The 20,408-nt window shown below is 42.0% G+C and overlaps 1 protein-coding gene across 2 annotated transcripts in view; it reads left to right on the top strand.

Moving 5' to 3' along the window:
* SNX25 (sorting nexin 25) overlaps nucleotides 1-20,408 on the top strand; it is a 46,102-nt gene that overhangs the window by 14,117 nt on the left and 11,577 nt on the right. For both annotated transcript variants that reach the window (XM_077302245.1, XM_077302244.1), the window contains exons 4-12: nucleotides 62-234; nucleotides 1,764-1,950; nucleotides 4,264-4,334; nucleotides 9,457-9,644; nucleotides 14,392-14,523; nucleotides 16,077-16,352; nucleotides 18,411-18,566; nucleotides 19,746-19,877; nucleotides 19,976-20,116. In XM_077302245.1, coding sequence (XP_077158360.1) covers nucleotides 62-234; nucleotides 1,764-1,950; nucleotides 4,264-4,334; nucleotides 9,457-9,644; nucleotides 14,392-14,523; nucleotides 16,077-16,352; nucleotides 18,411-18,566; nucleotides 19,746-19,877; nucleotides 19,976-20,116 — 1,456 coding nt within the window. The remainder of the gene's footprint in view (nucleotides 1-61; nucleotides 235-1,763; nucleotides 1,951-4,263; nucleotides 4,335-9,456; nucleotides 9,645-14,391; nucleotides 14,524-16,076; nucleotides 16,353-18,410; nucleotides 18,567-19,745; nucleotides 19,878-19,975; nucleotides 20,117-20,408) is intronic.

Raw genomic sequence — 20,408 nt, 5'->3', positions numbered from 1 at the left:
ATTAGAAATGTCTGGCAGCTGGAAGATGCACTAAGTCTAAGTTTTTTGGTACACATTCTAGACTGGAAGAGCAGCCACGGCCATTTGTGTTGCACCCGTGTTTGAAGGATGCTAACGAAGAAGTCCGATTCCTGAAAGCGTGCTCTCAGATACTGGTGTATTGTCTTCTGCCCTCGAAGGATGCCCAGTCGCTCAGCTTGCGTATAGTCCTTGCGGAAATACTTGCTTCAAAAGGTAGCTATATATAAGGCATCATTTAAGTATTTACATTCATCCATTGTTCATGATAACAAGCCCAGCCTTTATATGTTCCATATAGCTAGCATAGGATTTTAAAGTCATGCCTAAAGTTGGTTAGGTTAAGTTTATAGTTATAATTTGTAAAAATATATAAGCTATAAAGTAGAAATAAAGACAAATAAGCAAATAAATCTCAAGAAAATAAGAGCCAGCTTAGTGTAGTGGTAAAGATTGACAGCCTCTAATCTGGAGAATCAGGTTTGATTCCTCACTTCTTTACATGCAGCTATCTGGGTGATCTTGGGCCTTTTACACTTCTCTCAGGGCTCTCTCAGATAGTAAAAAAACAGCTCTTCTTCAGTATGCTGCATGTAACAGGTTGACTTGGAGTACAGTGATTGTGTTCAACTGGCACTGGAGCTTTCTGCCAGTGGAAGACCCGGGAGAACAGAGTTTTTGGCTACAGCCCTATCTATTCTCCTGCTGAGCCATAACTCTTAAAGTAATGATGTATAACTGAGTTGTTCAAAGTTGTCCATTGCACAGTACAGCCTGATACTGCAGGGTTTCCAGAAAATAAGATTTTAAAGCTTGTTGAAATGGGCATGAATCTGTTGTACACTGGATTTTGTCAGATAGTCGCCACGGACTAAATAAAAGGCTAAGGGGTTCTAGGGCGGGATGTGTCCGTGATGAGGAAGGGTCCGGATTGGACCCTTCCTCCGGACGGACAATCGGCAGGCTCGCAGCGCCTGCCAATTGGTCCCTCCAATTCCCAGCCCCAGCAACTGTGAGCCGCACGCATCGCAGCTCGCAGTTGCTCCCTTTGCCACTGGCCTGGCGCATCGGAGGCACGAAGCGCCTCCGACGTGTCAGGCCAGCCACAAGGGAGCTTCCGCGCGGCTGCCGGGGGCTCCCTGCCCAGCAGCCTGACGCGGTGGGAGGCGCAAAGCGCCTCTCGCCGCATCAGGCCGCCACCCGAGTGAACCCCCGCCAGTCGGAGCTGCTAAAGACACGCCCGCTACTCAAAATGGCTGCCGTGGACACGCCGAGGAGCCAAGGACACCCCGCCGCCCGCCTTCGACGACGCCTCCTCAATAAGGTGCCCTTCCTTCGCGCGCTGCCCTGTCCCTCCCTCTGCCCCCACATTCTAGCGCCCATTGTATTTCGTTTACAATGGGCTCTTTTCCTAGTATATATATATATTACAATACTATTTTTGCATTCTATGCGTTGTATGAAACTTTTTGTTGCTCCATATAGACCAAATTTTAAATCAAGAACCCCCCCCCCCTCCCGGTCAATTGTGTCCCGCTTTACCAATGTTAAAATCTGGTCACCTTACAAATGAATTTTGAGTTTGAGTTATGGTCTTTGGCAACGGGGTCAGTTTGATCCTTAAATGAGACCAAAACTTTTAATATTTCATTTGAATCCAAAATGAACTTACATGTGCAAGAATGCGATTTTCTGTGATAGTTTTTTAAAATGTATATAAGTTTGTGTGTATGTTAAACCTGCAGTGCTGAAGCCAGTGGTAGAGTTGCTGAGTGATCCTGACTACATCAATCAAATGCTGCTGGCCCAAATGGAGTACAGAGAACAGGTGAATGAACATCACAAGAGGGCCTACACGTATGCCCCTTCTTACGAGGAGTTCATCAAGCTCATTAACAGCAGTTCGGATGTAGAGTTCCTCAAGCAACTAAGGTACCCGGCAGTGGTTTGTAGCATGCTCACTCCAAAGCACTTCCTTTAGCATACCCTGAATTCAGTAAAGTCAACTGTCAATAAATTGTAATGCACATGGAGTCCTATGCAAAATCTGGAGAGCCAGATCTGGAAATGAGCCCCCAGCCCTGGAGTAGAAATGAGTGCCTGGCAGTTAGCAGACTGGATGTTTTACTTTGTTGACCACACATGCAGTAGCAAGCTGGGATGGTCGTATTTATACCAGTATTCATCACCACAGGAGGTAACATTGCTTGTCCCTGGGGTCATGGTTTTTAATCGGTTTTATTGTAAGCCCTTTTAAGCATACATTCTAGAGAAGCGGCAAAAATGATCTAAATCAATACCTTTTCCTGAAGAGGATTCAAAGGGCTTAGCGGAGGAAGTCTGAAGTTGCTTACCAGGTAGGCATTGGGCCTTGGATCTCCTAGCAGATGCCTTCTCATCTGGGCAAAGAATTAGTATCTCCACTGTAGCACTATTTAGGTTAAGGTGTATCAACTCTTGGTATAAACTCTTGGCAGTGAATTAGTATCTCCACGGTAACACTATTTAGGTTAAGGTACATAAACTCTTGAAAAATGATAGCAAACCAGCTTATGCCATTTGAGGTTCTGCTGTGAAAGCCTTGTTAGGTTAATTCCTCCTGGAGATGGAGAGAGCTGGGAAAGTCGAAGTTAACAAGCTTGGCAAGGCAGCCAAGCCAGGAGTGTAGAATAAGATCCTGTTGGCCCCATGTGGGATTGTGTATTGATCACCTCCCATTTCCATTGATGGCACAGGCTTGCTCAAGTGCTATTTCACAATTAACATTTTATTAAAGAAGAATGCTAATGGTGTGACAACGTGATGGTTTGTCTCCTCCAGATTCTCTCCCCGTAGCTCTGATGCTCTCCCTATGCCTCATCCATCTCTTTCCCTTTTTGTTTTACTAACAGGATTGTCTAGGGATCAGAACTAGTTCCACCTCTTGTTTGAAATACGTCTGATTATTTGGCTACCAAAATGGAAAATAGCTTCTTCCATTTCCCCCTCCCACCACCTCAGATTTTCCCAGTAATTCAGGGTTATTGATAGCAGGAACTCTTTAATAAGTTCTACTAAAATCGAAATTGCAGTTAATTAGCTGTAATGTGACTGCCTTCTTCAGTCAAAACCAAAGCAGAGTTCTGAGAACAGCTAATAACCTCTTCAAAGTCACTGTGAACTGTTTTCCGTGATGTTAATGGGCAGCAGTTTCTGTAAACAGACCCATGTTGTTTGATGATATATATTTTCTTATTTTAGTAATAGAATTTCCATTTGGCGTATTAATTTATAGCATTCCAGAAAAAATCCCATTTTATAATTTTATCATTTTATTCTGTTTTTGGTTCCTGCTCTATTTTGGATCCTCTACTTTTGACAGCTAAAAAAGAAACCTATTTATTTTTCATCTTCGGTTTGCTCTAATAAGCCTCCACCTAAACATTTTAGTAGTTCTTTTGAAAGAATTGTCTTGTGCTTATAAATCCCAGTCACTCTGAGATCCCAGGACAAAGCATACACAGTTGCATAAGTTTATAGATACATATCCTGTTCAATAGAGGGATTTGAAATAAACAGTGTTCCTATTTAAAGACTGCTGGTTTAGGTCACAAAGTGGGATAGGTTTCCATGGCTTGCTCTCTGTGTACTCAAAAAGTTTCTTAAAACTTGCTGTGTCCCATTGGTTATTAAATTCTTTTTCTTGGATCTTTACACTCTTTATTTGTTTGGAAAATTATTATTTATTCTGAACTGTAACCACAACAGAATTTATGTAACCTGGCTGAATTCAGTTCAAAGAAAAGGGGTATCTTCTGAGTCACTTAACCTAGGGCAAGGATGGGAAATCAGTGGGGAGTCAATATAAGTTGAAAGAGAAATAGTGGCTTTAACAGAGTGGGTCACAAAACATGAATGCATTCAGAGTAACAGATGAACCATCTATAATGGTTCACAAGACTAAAAAAACTGTTTAGGAATACACTTAGTCTTGTTAATACCTTGACGATTATTGCACGTGTAGCATGTCTTTTCCAGAAAGCGCTACAATACTTAGCAATACTCAGTGTATTTATTTACTTCACTTATGGCCCTCCGCTGTCACTGAAACTCAAGTCAGATTGCAACAATTGCCACCTTAAGAGTTGTTGCCTTAGTGATTATCTGACGTCATGGACTACTACTTAATCTTACTAGAAGCCCTTGCCTCAAGTTTTGCAATCATTGTGCTGTGCAGCAAAAAATGAAACATTTTTTTTTGTCCAGGTATCAGATTGTGGTTGAAATCGTTCAAGCAACCACTATCAGTAGCTTTCCACAGATGAAAAGGCAGAAGGGTAAGTTCTCTTTTGTTCAGGAGGTAGTTTAAAACTGCATTCTGCTAATCCCGTACACAGCCATTTTGGGACAAGTACCAAGTTGATCTGTATTCATTAAATAGCCCTTAAATCATAAGATCACCCATATTGATTAGGAAAATGTTGTAACTGGGTCATTTCTAGATGTAGCATTCTGTATAATTGCCTAGGTTTGTCAAAGCTTCAGTCCTGTATTGCAGAAAAGGTCAGGTTTCAAAGGACTGAGGAACTGCTTCTGTAAGCCAAGTGACTTCAGATGTATTTTTTACAAACAGCACCCCTATGAAGTGTGGCAAACAGTCTTTGAAACCTGAGTGACTTGTTAAAAGTAGTTTTTGATCTGTGTATAATAAAATCAGAGTCCAGTAGCACCTTTAAGACCAACACAGATTTATTCAAGGTGTGAGCTTTCGAGTGAAGCATTCATCCTCAGACTTTTGAGTGTTTGCACTTGAAAGCTCACACCTTGAATAAATCTTTGTTGGTCTTAAAGATGCTACTGGATTCTGATTTTATTGTGCTACCTCAGACCCACACAGCTACCCATTTGATCTGTATATGTTTGTGCCTTCCATGTGCGTGACAGGACATTTTTACAGTGTTGTGTTTCATGAGGAAGTTCAGAGTTAATTGCTCTAATTAACCTCTTCTTCCAAACTTCCAGTATTCTGTGTGGAGATACCTTGGCAAAGTAACTTAACTTCACTATTGCATAAAGTTATTTGGTGGCCCAGTAAATACTGTGAAGTTGGTATTAGTGTGCAGTCAGAGAGCACTTGAATATACAAAGCTGGCATTTATTGAATCAGATGATAATGCTTCAGGTTCATGTTCTTTTTTCTGGCTGCCGAGTGTCCCAGGCAGAGAAAGGTCTTTCTTAGCACCACCTGCAGGATACCCTTAGTGAAGATATCAAGGACTGAACTTGGGGACCTTCTTTGTGGAAAACATGTACTGTACTGCTAAACCTCTGTCAATGGCATATGTGTTTTAAGAAAAACAATGATAGTTGGGAAATATGTATGTCTTCAGTTTCTATTGAAATTGGGGTCACTGTAGGTGGGCAGGTAGTTGTGAGTTTGTGTGTTGTGCAGGAGGTTGGACTAGATGGCCCTGAAGATCCCTTCCAACTCCATGATTCTATGATTTCTGGCTTTCTGCAGTAATCAAGAAACCTCATTTACTAACCGATCCAACACTCTAGAATATCATTGGATCTTTGGAGAAGCTTTTCTTCACTTGCTTCATTTTAACTTTGCCAACATCTTCATTTTAGAGATTAATTTTACTTCCTCTTGACTTCCCTCTGTCTACCTATTCAGCTGTTTAAAATAAAACCGACCTGTATGCAGTGTATTTTCCTAGGGGCAACCCATTGTGCTAAGTACAATGTTCAACTTTTGGTAGTATCAGTAAAACAAACTAGAAGAGAATAACAGTGAATAATTCTTGTCTTGGCAGAAATTCCAAAGGGGAATACTCTTTTCTTAACATCACTGAGCCTTGCTTAGAGTTCCTACGTTCTTTATTCTGCTTTCATTTCTTTTGAAATGTGTGTAACTTGCTGTTCCATTATGTTTGTGTGCATGCATAAGACATGATTTGAACTAGAGCAAACCCTATGCTGTTGCTAAAATAAAGACATTGAAGCAGTATTGAAATAAACAGAATTTGTAATTAATTTCTCTTTAGATGAGGCTTTCTCAACCCTTTTATCATTGAGAACCCCCTGAAACATTCTTCAGGCTTCAAGAAACCCCAGAAGTTGCTCAATTGTGCAGAATATGGTTGGGAAGCAGAGCTGTATACACGTCCATCTGGGGCCCCTCTCCTTTCCACCCTCTCCAGGCTCATCATTGGCCATGGGGGGGGGGGTCGACATGTCCATATCACCCAATAAAAGTTTTAACATTTTAAAAAAATATAAAAATTGATTTCCACTAATTCAGGAAACACTTCCAAGGCTGTCAAGAAACCTCAGGATATCATAAAACCCTGGCTGAGAAAGCCTGCTTTTGGTGGAGCAAGTATCTATACCCTATAATGAAAGACTTATTGTAAAGATTGTGTCGGCAGCCTGACTTTGTCAGAGCTTAGAGGCTAAGCAGGGTCAACCATAGTTAGTAGTTGGATGGGAGACAGAGAAGGAAGACCGGAGCTACTATGCAGAGGTTGGCAGTGGAAAACCACCTCTGCTTATCTCATCTGGAATGTACTGTGGATGTGGGGTTGCCATGAGTGGTTGTGATGGGTCACAAGGCAATGATTTAAAAAGCATAAATTATTTGGGAGTCTCTTTAAACGTCTGTAACTCGAAAGTCGGGATTCCCTGGCTGTTAGTACAAAAGTGAATTGCTCTTGCGTACCATTACGTTTGTTTTCTAAAATTAACTACAGAAGCTTTGTAGCTATACTTGTGACAAACACACCCATTTTCAATTTCAAGGAGTTTGGTGGTTCTTTGGACTTATTAAAGGAAAGGTGATGTCTGTGTCTATTTCAGAAAGCCTGATAGAACAGAGTCTTCTTCTAGGATGTGAAGAAAGCATTCTTATATTTTCATGGTAGTACAGCTGCTGACAGGTGTAATCCTCATACCACTTAATTTTATAGAGAGATTAATAATAATGCATGTGTATTAATAGGAAGGTGAATGAATGAGAATAAGTTTTGCTGTTTGGTATTAGGGTTTTGTTCTGATATATTACCAGAACTCTTTATATTGTGTCTGTGATGGTCCAGGTTATATGTTAGGTTTGCCACATGTCTGGCAATGGTTGAATCTTCACAGCTAGCAAAAAAAATATGACATGTGAATTGGTGCTTCGCCTCAAGGAGATTATAGTAGTTACCTGAAAGGAAGGCAACCCCAAATGTAAGACCATCTCCCCCAAAAATTATGCATAAATGTATTATTTCTGTACATAAGAGTAACTTGTGTATGAATTTAAGACAGTTCCTCTTTTTCTTGGCAGCAGGTATGGAAAAAGCCTAGTTTTCCTTTCAGGTAAATAAGGGTAGTCAAATTGGCTTGGATTTACATCTCCCTAATCAAGTATCGTTCTCTTTAGAAGTATCCTTTGCTGGAGAGATTTAGGTATGTCAGATGGAGTCCCATGTGAATGAAACTTGTTTCTGAATTGCTGTCAGCTGTTGTTCAGTCCTCTGAGACATGCAGAGTGTTTGTGCGAATGGTAGAGAAGTTAACTTTTCTGGAGTTGTTTTAATCCACAGTTACGTTCTGATTCACAATTTAGTTATTTTTGCATGTATAACTTAATGTTCAAGGTGCCAGTTATAGTAAACCAAAAAGTGTTCATTGTACTCTGATAAAATTGACAAGGAGAGGTGATGAATGGGAGGACTTCCAAATTTCAGTCAGTCAAGTGCTTTCAAGATAAGGTGTGACAGATAATCTTGGATTTCTTTCTTTCACCTACTTGGTCATGGGCCAGTCAAAGATCCCTGTTTGCTCTACTTCTCAACGTGAGATTAGTTTGTTCTTTCAAAACTTTTGTTTCAAAACTCCTCTGCTCCTGCCATTTTGAAAAGTTTGTTCCTTCTTGGAGAGAATCATGTTAAAATACAGTAGTAAGGTGTTTATCGTATAGCATGTGTCACATAGCCAGGAGATCCTAAGATGTGTCACATAGCCAGGAGATCCTAAGCCAGGGGAGAGACATTTGGAGGTGGTTTGCCATTGCCATAAGTTGTTTGTTGTGGTTTAAAATGTAGACCTTTAAGATAAGAAAGGGGTTGGATGGATGAATGAAGTGTCTTATGATTGGATACCTGCTGTACTCTAGGGCAGGGGTAGTCAACCTGGGAATTGTAGTCCATGAACATCTGGAGGACTACAGGTTGACTACCCCTGCTCTAGGGGGTGGAGTTGACTGAGTTCATTCAGATGGTTTGTGTGAGACAGAGTAGAAGTAGTTGAATAGTTTAAGAGATTGAGTGAGGTGCTGTGAGGTGCTATTCTGGAAGTGACTGTTGCATGGATCACTGTGCCCAAGTGTTCTGGGGACAGGTAGGGCACTAGTAGCTTAACTTGGAGCAGATAGAAAGGCACCATTTGGACTACCTTCATGATCTGTGCCTCTATAGATAAGGAGGTATCAAAGATGACCCCCAAATTCCTTGTGGTAGGTACAACTGTAAGCTGCACCCCATCCAGGAAGGGGAGATGTGCTTCCTGATCCTGTCCCCTTCTACCCAGCCACAGGACCTTCATCTTGGAGGGCTTGAGTTTAAGGCAACTCTGCCTGTGCCACCCAGACACTGCTTCCAAATATCTGGCAAATGTTTCTGGAAGGGGAGTCCAGCCCGCCGTCTGTCAGGAGATAGAGGTGGGAGTCATCCGCATACCAGCTGTGCCAAAGGGCCTATATAGATGTTAAAAAGCTTGGGGGGGGGAGAATCACCCCCTGTGACACCCCACAAGGAAGTGCAAAGGGGCAAGATATCTCTTCCCCACTGCTACCCTCTGTGTCCAGTTCTGGAGGAAGGAGATCAGCCACTGTAAGGCTGTCCCCTGAGTCCCTGTCCCGGCGAGACAGCGGGCTAACAGCTTGTCGAACATAGCCAACAGATCTAAAATCATGATAGCTGAACCACCCCAATCCAGCTGGCGCTGGAGGTCGTCCATCAAGGCGACCAGCACAGTCTCCATCCCATGGCCAGGACAGAAGCCCGACTGGTATGGATCAAGGGCCGAAGATTTGTATCCTCCACAACTGGGTGTATATTCGAAAACCTTGTCTTCATGTCATTTGGAACCTTTGAAATCATTTACCTTAACCTGAGAAAGTATTATTGAGCTCAAATCACCTCCTAGGTTACGGGAACATCTTGGTCTACTATATTAAAAATGCTTCTTTAGCTATCTGCTTATAAAGATGGTTTAGTTGCTATGGCTTTGCAGATAGATTCTTTTGCATTTTCAGTGAAATTTAGCCCATTAAGACATGTCAGAGTTTTGTGTGCTTTGCACTTTTTGGAAGTGAAGACTGCCGAAGGAGTCAGCTCTTCCAAATTCATCGTATGTTGAAATCTTAACTAGCTTAAAAACAAAATTAACTTTTTAAACTGTCCATCTTAGAAAGCAAAGGTAAAGAGACTGCTGCAATGAAAGCGGACCATCTGAGGGCCCGAAACATGAAGAGGTATATTAATCAGCTAACTGTAGCAAAAAAGCAGTGTGAAAAGCGAATAAGACTTCTGGGAGGTCCTGCTTATGACCAGCAAGAAGATGGCACCTTTGAAGACGGTGATGGTCAGAGCCAGAAGGTAAGCTGTGTATTGCTTTAGTTTCCAGAGGGGATCTGCAGATATTTGAAAGAGTCATGGCAGGGGCTGTGAGTAGCTGTGACTTTAAACTTTGTTGATTGCTTCCAAAGAGTGTTGCTGTACTGGCTCCTATCTTACCAAAGAGTCCTACAATGAGACTTTCTTAGAGTCCCCATTTTCATTCTCTTGGACACCTTGGAGAAGGGCAATGCAACAAAGATAGATATTGGAAGAAAGTAAGCAGTTTCCAGCATGTTTGGTTATCCTTGTTTAGGCTATTCCTATGTCAGCCTTTTTCTGTCTTTAGACTGTGGAGGAACCCCTGAAATACTTTTCAGCCTTCAAGGATCCCCGGAGGTGATAACCTGCCCTTTCAGAGAAGGGTGTGTGGAAGTAAGATGCATTTACTAAGTAAAACTCACTTTCACAGATCAGAGAAATTACCAGTAATCTTTGAACAAGTAGTGCTCATTTGCTTGGAGTGACATATCAAAACAGAAGGGTTTTCATGTTTTTCTATGAGCTAGGTGAACTTTTTTTTACAAGTTAGCTCTTAAATTGTCAGGTCTGTCCTCAGGAGGTTGAGTGCATGCAGAAGTTCAGGGTTTTTTGTGTGTTTGGGAAGGGGTGTTGATTCCTGTGTGGACATTGCGAAATACATTTGCTATTACAAATACTGGATTTCACTTCAAGTACTTGTTTAATTGTCTAGAGTAATTGACGGTGACTTTAAACAAACTGGGGAGCTCAATATCTTGGAGTAAAGAGGATTACAAAATCACTCGGTACCCTTTTAAAATATCAATTTGTAACTTCATTTAGGAAAGTAGTTTAGGAATTACTCGTTTTCTGTCCTGTCAAGCAAAGTAAACTGTGGCTCGACCAGTCGCTGTGCAAGTTCAACAGTTCCGAGTTGGAGAGTGGTTTTCGTGCTAATGTGCTGAAACAATAACTTTTAGGTTAAACACTTTTTGGTTCCTCTTCTTGTTGCTTGAGTTAGCAGAATCTTATTGAATTACAGTAATGTTGTGCTATCATAAGTCACCTTGACTACTGTTCAAAAATAAAGGTAGGTACCTGTCCTGAGCCAATAGGAAAGGGCAGGCTATAAAAATAAAGTAATCATTATTATTGTTATTATAGATTAGGATTTTAACACAGACTTGTGAATTGTTCCTACAGAATAGCTGGGGGCAGAGTGTAACCTGAAATGATTTTGCTTTTATAATATACGCACACACTTTTGTTCCTGAGATTTCAAGGCAGTTGTTCTTGTCCGTATAGATTTACCTGATGATATCCCACCTATCCCTCTAATGAGGACCCGAAGCAACTTACGTCATTCTCCTCTCCTCTTCTGTTGCCATGGCCATCTAAGCACCTATTTAGCTTCAATGATGCTAGAGTGCTGGATGCTTTCAGACAGTCCACTGGCCCAGTGCATTTGCTTTATGGTTACAAGATTTGTGCTTTATGCAGGACTTGTTGATTTTGTACATTAGCCTTCCCTTGGCTTTCACAGATACATAGGGAAGTTATCAACTACAACATCATGTCTAGAGAACCTACATATAGCCTAGAGAAATTTCTAGTGAGATTTGCTTAAGGGAATCCTTCTTTTCTTAATTTCTGGGGATATCAAGGAACTCTTTTTTTCCCCAAAAGTTTTCGCAGGAAGTTTTAATTTCCACTGGTCCAGAGCTTCTCTTTCCCCTGTCCTCATGCCTTTCACCAGATGGCTTCTACTGTAACTGCAGATATGCATTATACAAGCCACACAAAACACTGAAATATATCAGGTATTTCAGGGACTTACGATTCCCTGTACACTTACTTACCCTATCACCACTTGATTATTTAGAATTCTGTATCATTTTTCTTACCCCTTTCCCCGATAAAGAATAGGTTCCTGTATGTGAAATAATAATGGGAGACCATTCTAGAATTGGCACTGGTTGAATAGGCCTCAGAAGGAGCGACACGCGGATACATAGTGGTCCAAATACTAGAAGCCCTGTTCGTATTTATACCTTCCACAATACTTGGCAGACTGCTTGCGTAGCAGTGTCTATCAAGGGACAGTTTTATAAGTAACATCATGGATCTTTATTTGGGAATGGGTCCCAGGGAACATAGTGAGATTTGCTTCAAGGTCTACAATTTTACTTGCTACTATTGTGAATGTATATATTTTGGTTCAGAATAGAATCAGGAAACAGTAGGCCACTATCAAAAGACTCTATCAGTTCCTTGTGAGACGTGGCAGAGGTCAAGGCATCTCTTGGCTTCTCGACCCCGAGTTAGAAGCTGCCTGAAGCTTAAAGGGACACCATAGCTGCTAACAAGCTTTAACATGAGATCTGTTCACTGTTCATTAGTTAACAGACATTCGAGTGACAGGTTGCTTGCTGGTATCCCAATATAGCTGTCTGCTTTCAGTTCAATGCAGGACATTGAAGGTAGCGAAAAAGGAGTAACCTTCCCATTGGAACACAACTTGACGAATATTCTTAGTATTACGCAGAAGAAACTCAAAGGCCAGTTGGCCTCACGTCTCTTTGGGAATTGTAGTTTTTGACCATAACTCTCAGTGTTCGCTTGGAATGGACTAGTCTTGCAAAATACTTGTGCTTACTGCCCAGACCAAAGGAAATGTTGTCTTTATAATAATTATAGGCTAATAATTGCTTTGCTAATTCTTTTTTGCTCAGCAAAAAGGATTGTGAGGGGGGGAAGTTATCAATGGGTATCACTTTTGTTCCCCAGTCATTCAACCAAAGCCCAGTGAAAGCAGACTGTATTCCATTGAGATCATATTTCTGACTACATAGTTTTTCTCGCATACTATTCACATGCCCTTGGCTTTGACTTTTTCCCTTTGGGATTTAGGGACATCTAATTAGGATTAAAGGGATTAAGCTATTTTAAATAGAGGATGAAATGGATAGGAAACATGTTTCGTTTTGTTTAAGGTGGTTAGCAGTAACAATGGCTGGAAAGACCCCCTTGTTAGAGAGAAATCCGGGTTGCTGGCAAGTTAGTAGCTAATTGCTTACTGCTCCGTTGGCTTGATAGAAGCAGAGTTAAGTGTTGAGATTTTAAAATGTGATGTACAAAGAAAGATAAGTGTGTGTGTGGGGGGGGTGATGAACAGAGAGGCAGAAGGGCCAGGGTTGTGGTGATGACAGGAAGGGCAAGGAACTGTGCTAGAACGAAAACCCTCGCTTTGTATCCTGCCCCTTCCATCTGTCAAGTTCCGACACTCCCTCAAGCTTGTTCAGGAATTTGCATTAGTGCCAGTCATCTAGCAGGGCAGAGGTGTGTGGCTCAGTGATAAAGTATCTACCTGACCTGCATAAGGCCAAGGCTTGGACCCCAGCATATCTAGCTAAAAGGCTTAGGTTGTAGGTGGTGTACAACTTCCAATAAGGCAGCTTCATGTGCTCATGTAGCTCAAAGGGCTGGAACTGATATTTATCTTCTAAAAGAGGACTGGAAGAGGATGGTATGTTTCATAAGCACTTTCTGCTAAAAGTTGTTGCCCTAATAGTACAAGCAAATAGATTTAGGCAGCCACAGGCAATGGTTACAACATCAGTATAAGAAAAAAAATCACGGCAAAGCCAACCAGAAAAATTCATTAGTGACTGGGAGAGGAATGAGATGGGAGCATTTGTCAGAAGGAGCCCCCCTACACAGTCATACCTCCCCTACCAGTATCATCCATGTATCTAGCATTAAGTTGGGAATGGCGCTGGCTGTGCTGAGTGCAGTGTCTGTAGCACCTGCAACATTTGCCATTTTTGTGAATGTGAAGACACATCCTTTCCCTACTGATGGCAACATCAAGATCTAGTTTGGGATGGCCAAGTAGAGGGACCTAAGTAGAGGGTTATGTACGTGAGACTCCCTCTGTAGAAGTCATATTTAAATATGTCTATTCAAATCTTGGTGTAGTGGTTAAGAACGGTGGCTTCTAATTTGGAGAGCTAGGTTTGAGACCCACCACATGTAGCCAGTCCTGATAGTGCTATTCTCACAGAGCAGTCCTGTCAGAACTCTCTCAGCCCCACCTACCTCACAGAGTATCTACGTGGGGAGAGGAAGGGAAAGTGATTGTAAGTCGCTTTGGGACTCTTTCAGGTAGTGAAAAGCAGGGTATAAAAACCAACTCTTCTTACAACAGCTAAGCCAGAAGGGCCACCTGCTTTCCTATCTTTGGCCCCTATTCAGATAGCAATGTGATGGTATATTTGTTTCCCCACGTTCTAGATGCAATCCCTTTGTAAATGCTGACCAGGGTTGCCACAAATGTGGGAGATTTCCAACTTGGGGGGGGGGGGAATCTTTGTGAACCACCTTGTGCACGTCTCTAGAGAGGTGGTCTAAAAACATTATAAATAAATTAACTGGTACCCAGAATTTTGAATTACAGCTATGTTGGTCAACCCCCTTTTTAATCTACTTGTCAACAAGGCTGCCTGCTAATTCAATGAACGTTTAAGAAGATTGTATATATAAGTTTGTAGACCTCTTCAGGAGGCTTGCTTATTTCAAGGGGGGGTTGAATGGCAGGCATTTTTAATGTAGGGAGGGAGGGAGACATTTGGATTTTTAAAATTTAATTCTGATTTTAATTGTAAGCTGCCTTGGACCATGAGGAAAGTTGGGCTATAAATGTTTTAATAAAATTAAATTGAATGGAATTAGAATCAATCAATATAACAAAAGTTATTTTTCTTCCCAGATTCTTCAGTTTGAGGATATTTTGTGTAACCCATCCTATAGAGAGCACTTTCGAATTTATATGGAAAGAATGGATAAGAGGGCATTGATCAGCCTCTGGGAATCCATAGAATACTTGAAAAATGCTAATAAGGTACAAGTGGACCCAAATAATAAAAAAAACTTTGCTATTTGTAATCTATATTCTTTAGGATTAGTAAATCAGTAATAATTATATCTCTTTTTTTCATGTATCTCCAAGTTGGCTTTGGGTGTAGTATATAAAATGTCTACCATCAGTTTTTGTCTGTTCTATTGCCACAGTATAGAAAGGGCAGAACCAGATTTCAAAATCAACTCCCTTTTCTCCCAAAGGAGCAGAGAAATATGAGATGTTGAAAATTTAAGTGCTGGTAAAATAGATCTTCAAGTTCATTGATAATATTCCAAGTTGTCTGATGCATAAGAGTTCATTTTATGGTGAAGTCAAATCAATATCCTCCTCTTAACAGACACAGTGAAATATTTTCCGGTATAATATTCAGACTGGGGGTTCTCCCTCTCTGAGTCTTAAAAAACGAAGCTCTTTATTCAAGCTCTGTTATGTTTTCTGCAGATGCCAGGAGTGAACAGGATAAACTTGCGGGAGAAGAAAGTAGAGGGCAAATCCTACAGTGGGGATTAAAGGAGGTGCATCATTTGGCATTTTTAGCTGTAACTTGATTGATTAAATGTGGGTTTTTAAAGGTTAAAAAGAGTAGGAAAAACAGACATTTGAATCTTATGCAGAGACTGATGTCAAACTGAAAATTAACAAAAAAGATTTAAAAATATTTAGGACTAGTAAAAGAGCCCATTGTAACCAAAATACAATGGGCGCTAGAATGTGGGGGATAGGGAGGGACAGGGCAGCGCAGGGCAAGGAACCTGACCTTAGAGAGGGCGGGCGGCGGCGGGGCATCCTCGGCGGGCCTTTGGCGGCGATCTTCGATTCCGGCGGAGTCTTGGCAAGCCGAGGTCAGACCGCCGGGCAGGGAGCCCCCGCCAGCCGCTCTGCGCGCCGCTGGCGGGGACTCCCTGGGAGTAGCGGAGGCATTGTCGAGGTCGGGCGGCGGCGGCGGGGCTTCGTCAGCTCCTCGGCTGGCCCTCGGCGGCCATCTTCGATTCTTGCCGGGTCTGTCGTCTGGCCGCCGGGCAGGGAGCTCCCGGCAGCCGTGCTCCGCACGACTGCCGGGGGCTCCCTCGGGCGTCAGGCCAGGAGCAACTGCGAGCCACGCTGTGCATGGCTCGCAGTTGCTGCGGCTGGGAATCAGAGGGACCAATCGGCAGGCGCTTTGCGCCTGCCGATTGGTCCCTCTGATTGTCTGTCACAAGGAAGGGTCCAATCCGGACCCTTCCTCATCCCGGACACATCCCGCCCCAGGAGGGCTTACTGATTTATTTAGTCCGTGGCGCCCACGGGCGCCACGGGCAGTGTACAGATGTGGGGGACTCCCTCCTTGTGGAGGCCCTCAGCAAGCTGAAATGGGGTAAGAGGATTAAAAAAATAGAAGTATATGTGGGATCAACCTGCTTTCAAATATTGGCTTTTTATTTGCTTTCTCTAGATAAATATGATTAAACTACATTTCTGTATTGGATCTATGCAAACAAAGTATGTTTAGCTGCAGTGTTGTTGAATAAGCAGGATCTTGTATTGCTTTTTAGGCAGAAATACCTCAGCTTGTGAGTCAAATCTATCAAGACTTCTTCGTAGAAAGCAGAGAAATTCCTGTGGAAAAGTCACTTTACAAAGAGATACAGCAGAGCCTTGTGGGCAACAAAGGCATCGAGGTGTTTTACAAAATTCAGACTGATGTCTGTGAAACACTAAAGGACAGGTATTATCCCTCGTTCATTGTCAGTGATTTATATGAGCGGTTGATCAAGAAAGAAGAGGAGAGGAGTGCTATCCAGATAACATCCGATTATAAAGATGAAGTGGTGAGTGATGCCTACGGGTGTGCTGCTTTCTTTCTTTATTTTGGAATGACAGCTCATCTGGGTAAAAGCTAGATTTTTTTCATACTATCAAGCCTATAAGTTCTGAGATGGATGGTGCTCCTCTTTCCTACCTGTCCCCAGCTCATTTTGCAGTTGATCTTGCTATTTTTTCAAGCTTAATTCTGAGTTCAGATTCTGAGACTCCCTTCCTCCTCCCTAAATTCCCCACCTTTCCCAGTTCACCAAATACTGAGCATCTGTGGGCCAGACTTGAGGCAGTTGCAGTGACTGCCTGAGTGGGTGGGCTGTTGGCTAGTTGTCATGTGGGAAGCCATTTCTTCCTTCCTCAGGCACCGTTGTAAACTTCAGTTAACGTAGTCCTAGAGAAACATAGCATCTTATTGTCTGTTGCTCTGGGTACAACACATTCCTTTTCAGGCTTTGAGAAAGGAGGGGAAGGCTTGGAGGGACAGTGACAGATTCTCTCTTCTTTGTCTTGGTGGCTGGTTGGCCTCCTGACTGCTACCACTTGGGCCCAGCAGCTGCAGCTTAACAACAGCTGGTAGGGGAAAGAAGAAGAGAAGGGAGTTCTTCTCCAGACACTTGATGTGAGCCAGAGAAGAATTTGCGGGAGGAAGGCCCGCCTTCTTAATTGAAAGTGGGTCTTGCAAGCTGCTGAAGATTGGGCTTCCAAACACAAGAAGTAAGAATCCAGAGACATCTCTAGTTTCTAGCTCTTATACTAGTTTACAAAGAGTACGAAGGTCAAGAAAGCCAATTGTATCAATTTCAAACCTGTTTCAGAAATGCACATCCATTTTTCAGTACCCTGATTAAAAACTGGAAGAGGGGTGTTTCATAATCCTGGTGTATTCATGTTTATTTATTAGCATAGGAACACAGAACTTCCTTGGTGGTCTCCCATTCATGTTCTAACCAGGCCATGCCTTTAGTAATATGCAGCAGTAATCAGAAAACATTTTGGAAGACATTTCTGCATTTGTAGTCTTCTTACCATTAATAAATTTAAGTGGAAGCTAGGGGATTTCCTTGAAGCTGTGCATCGATATGGCCAATCAGATTTCATTACACTGTGAGAAATTTTTATGTAATACTAGATTCAAAGCCTGTCCCTCCAGGGAAACCTTCCCCAGTCCCCTGCCCGGTGGCGAGGCCAGAGGCCAGACTGACTGGCCACGGTGCTCGGTCCGGCTTCTGGCGACAGCTCTGGCTTCTGCTGATGAGGGCCCAATCAGAAGGCGCAAAGCGCCTTCCGATTGGCCCCTCACCCGGACCAGCCCCACTCTCCGCCCACTTATCCCTTAACGAAATATGGTGGAAAGACTTGTTCAGACTCTCAAAAACTTTCATGTTTAGCTGTTAGAAAGAAAATTCAAGAAAAAAACATGTTATGTGATGCGGTAATAGAACAGATTGGCCTAGAAAAGGCTCTTCCTGCTTAGTCAGAGAGTAATCCCAATTTTTTTCCTTAAGCGTGTTATTTTGTAATATAGCTTGTTATTAAATATGGGATCTTACCTCATTAGGGATTAACTTGGTTTTTGGGGGGTGTATGGAGTTCCAAAATGTTTAGGGGATGGTAGGCTCACCACAATTTATCTTTCCTAGAATGTGCCATGAAATAGCTTTATTACACATTAAGAAGCAAGTGAAGTTTGTTTCACTTTATGAGAGGAGTTTGAGCAAGAAGACATTCCCTTTATGAGTAGAGCCGTTTAAGAGTTTTGTGTCATTTTTGATTAAAGGTTCTAGTTTATGACAATACAGATTATATTAATGAAATGAAATCATCAGTGTCATCCCAAGCAAAGCTGAACCCTGCTCATCCCATGGACCTCTGGTTGGGACTGTGCTGCTGGAGGCTATATTTTGTGGGCATGGAGTGTCTATGGATAACTATTTTAACGTTGCTCCTTAAGCTGGTTTATTTTAGCTGATCTTTCTTTCGACTGTGTATTAACAAACAAGGCAATTCTAGTAACTCTTTTAGTCCCAGGAATACTATGCAAGGCTAACTGATCAATCCACGTATTCTAGAGTCAGATCTGCGATGAAGTTATTGATGAAGGCAGCTCAGGAATTAACGAGCAGGCAAGTTATGCCTTGAATAAGCTACGCCAATTAAATGACAAACTCGAATATAAAAGACAAGCTCTGAATTCCCTCTGCAGTTCACCGAAACCTGACAGAAAGGTAGGTGCCTTTATTATTCTTTATACTACTTCCATAGCTACCATGTATCTCTGCTCAAGAGCACCTGAGAAATTAATATTAATCATCTGGGAAACACTCACCCCTCCCATGTTATAGCTGAAAAAAATGTTTACTTTTGAAACCAGTGAGTACAACTAATAGATGAAGAATTGGAACATCATGCCTGAAGAAAATGATCAGAATTGCATTTTTGTGCACACACCTAGATCGGTTCTTGTCACAAATCAAGTTGGCATTTGCAGCTTTTCAAAGTGATACATAAATGGGCATTGAGTCATTGCTGTGGGTACAGCAATAGCTGATGCCTTTTGTGGGAGTACATGACCCAAAAACTCAATTGGCAGTCATGTCGTTAGTCATTCACCATGCAGATTCTTCCTGTGTTGTGTTTTTGCTCTTGTGACTGCATTCTGTGTGACCTGAGCCAAGCTTCATCAGCTTAGGTGGCCTATGGACCTTTAAGTGTAGTTTGGGTTACAGGATGGCAAAAGCAATTTTTTTTTGTCACAATTCAACAGGAGATGAGCATTTACTGCTTTTCCGAATTTCACTTCCGTACGCATTTGTGAACCGTTTTTGTATATAGCCATTCTAAAATATTTTGTGGAAATGGCCATTGTTCTTGAGGTTCTGAATGAACAGTGTTCTGGTAACCCATATGAATACCATGGCAACATAGCTCTCTGCAGAATGGATAGCTGGGCGGGTGTCCTTTCATTCCCCACATTTGAGTGGCCATCCTGTCTCAGTTTTTCAGCCACTTAAAATGCTAACTCAGTTATTGCTAGAAAATGCTTCCAGTCATTCCCCATGCTAAAAGTTAACAGCATCCATTACAAACGTTTGGATAGTGATCTCTCCACCTCCTTCATTCATGAAATTACATTAAATGGTTCTTCTGTCATTTCAAGATCTACATTTTCATTCCTAAATTATGCTTGACCTTTTAAGCAGTGCTCCTGCCAGTCCAAATCAGATTCTCTAGATGGAAAAGTCCTGAAAGCCTGTACTAAATTCCTTCTGCTGCTTCGTACCTCTCTCTGCATTTTCATCTTTTTTATCCCCCTCCCGGGGCATGTGCCAGAGTGACCAGCTGGAGTCCTTGTCAGAGATTTTCTTAAAATGTCCTGGAATAATGGCTGCTTCTTGCATTGGCAGATTGTTTCTAAACTGAAGGATGAAATCACATTGATGGAAAGAGAACACAGTGACCTTCAGCTGCACATTGAAAGAACAGATTGGTGGTGTGAAAATTTTGGCATGTGGAAAGCCTCCATAAACACTAGCGAGGTTTGGCTTTTTCTTGCCCTAGAAGTAATTGCAAAAACAAAAAAAGGAATGGAAGACTCCATTTTTCACATAATATACAGTAACCCTGCTCTTCTTAGGTTCTAGAAGAAAATGGCGAACAAGTGCCCAGTTATTCTGTCATGGTGGGTTTGCAAGAGATTGGTCACACAGAAGCTAAAGAATGGACAGTCCACCGGAGACTCAGTGAATTTCAAAGCCTGCATCGGAAGCTTAGCGAGGTACAGAGAAACTTCTGAGGGAATTGTTCTTGCTTCTGCTTCTCCTGAAACATTGTGTTTAATGTTCTATGTAGGACCAGAGATGGCCAACGCCTGGATTCTGTTTGTATATAAGAGTGATGTTATTGCATTTTGTTCTTTGGTTAGCTAATACCCAAGGTTTTCATTATGGATCAGATGTGGTTGAGGTATGGCTGAGGTTTGTATGCAGTGCAGGCAACTTTTGGAAATGCTTTTCTTTTCCTACGGTGGGGCTGCACTTTGCACACTGTCTGGGGAACTCAGTTAGTGT

Source organism: Paroedura picta, chromosome 10 (genome assembly GCF_049243985.1).
Source record: "Paroedura picta isolate Pp20150507F chromosome 10, Ppicta_v3.0, whole genome shotgun sequence".
NCBI classification, from domain to species: Eukaryota; Metazoa; Chordata; class Lepidosauria; order Squamata; family Gekkonidae; genus Paroedura; species Paroedura picta.
The sequence above is the reverse complement of the archived record's forward strand: the minus strand, read 5'-3'. Positions and strand labels throughout refer to the sequence as shown.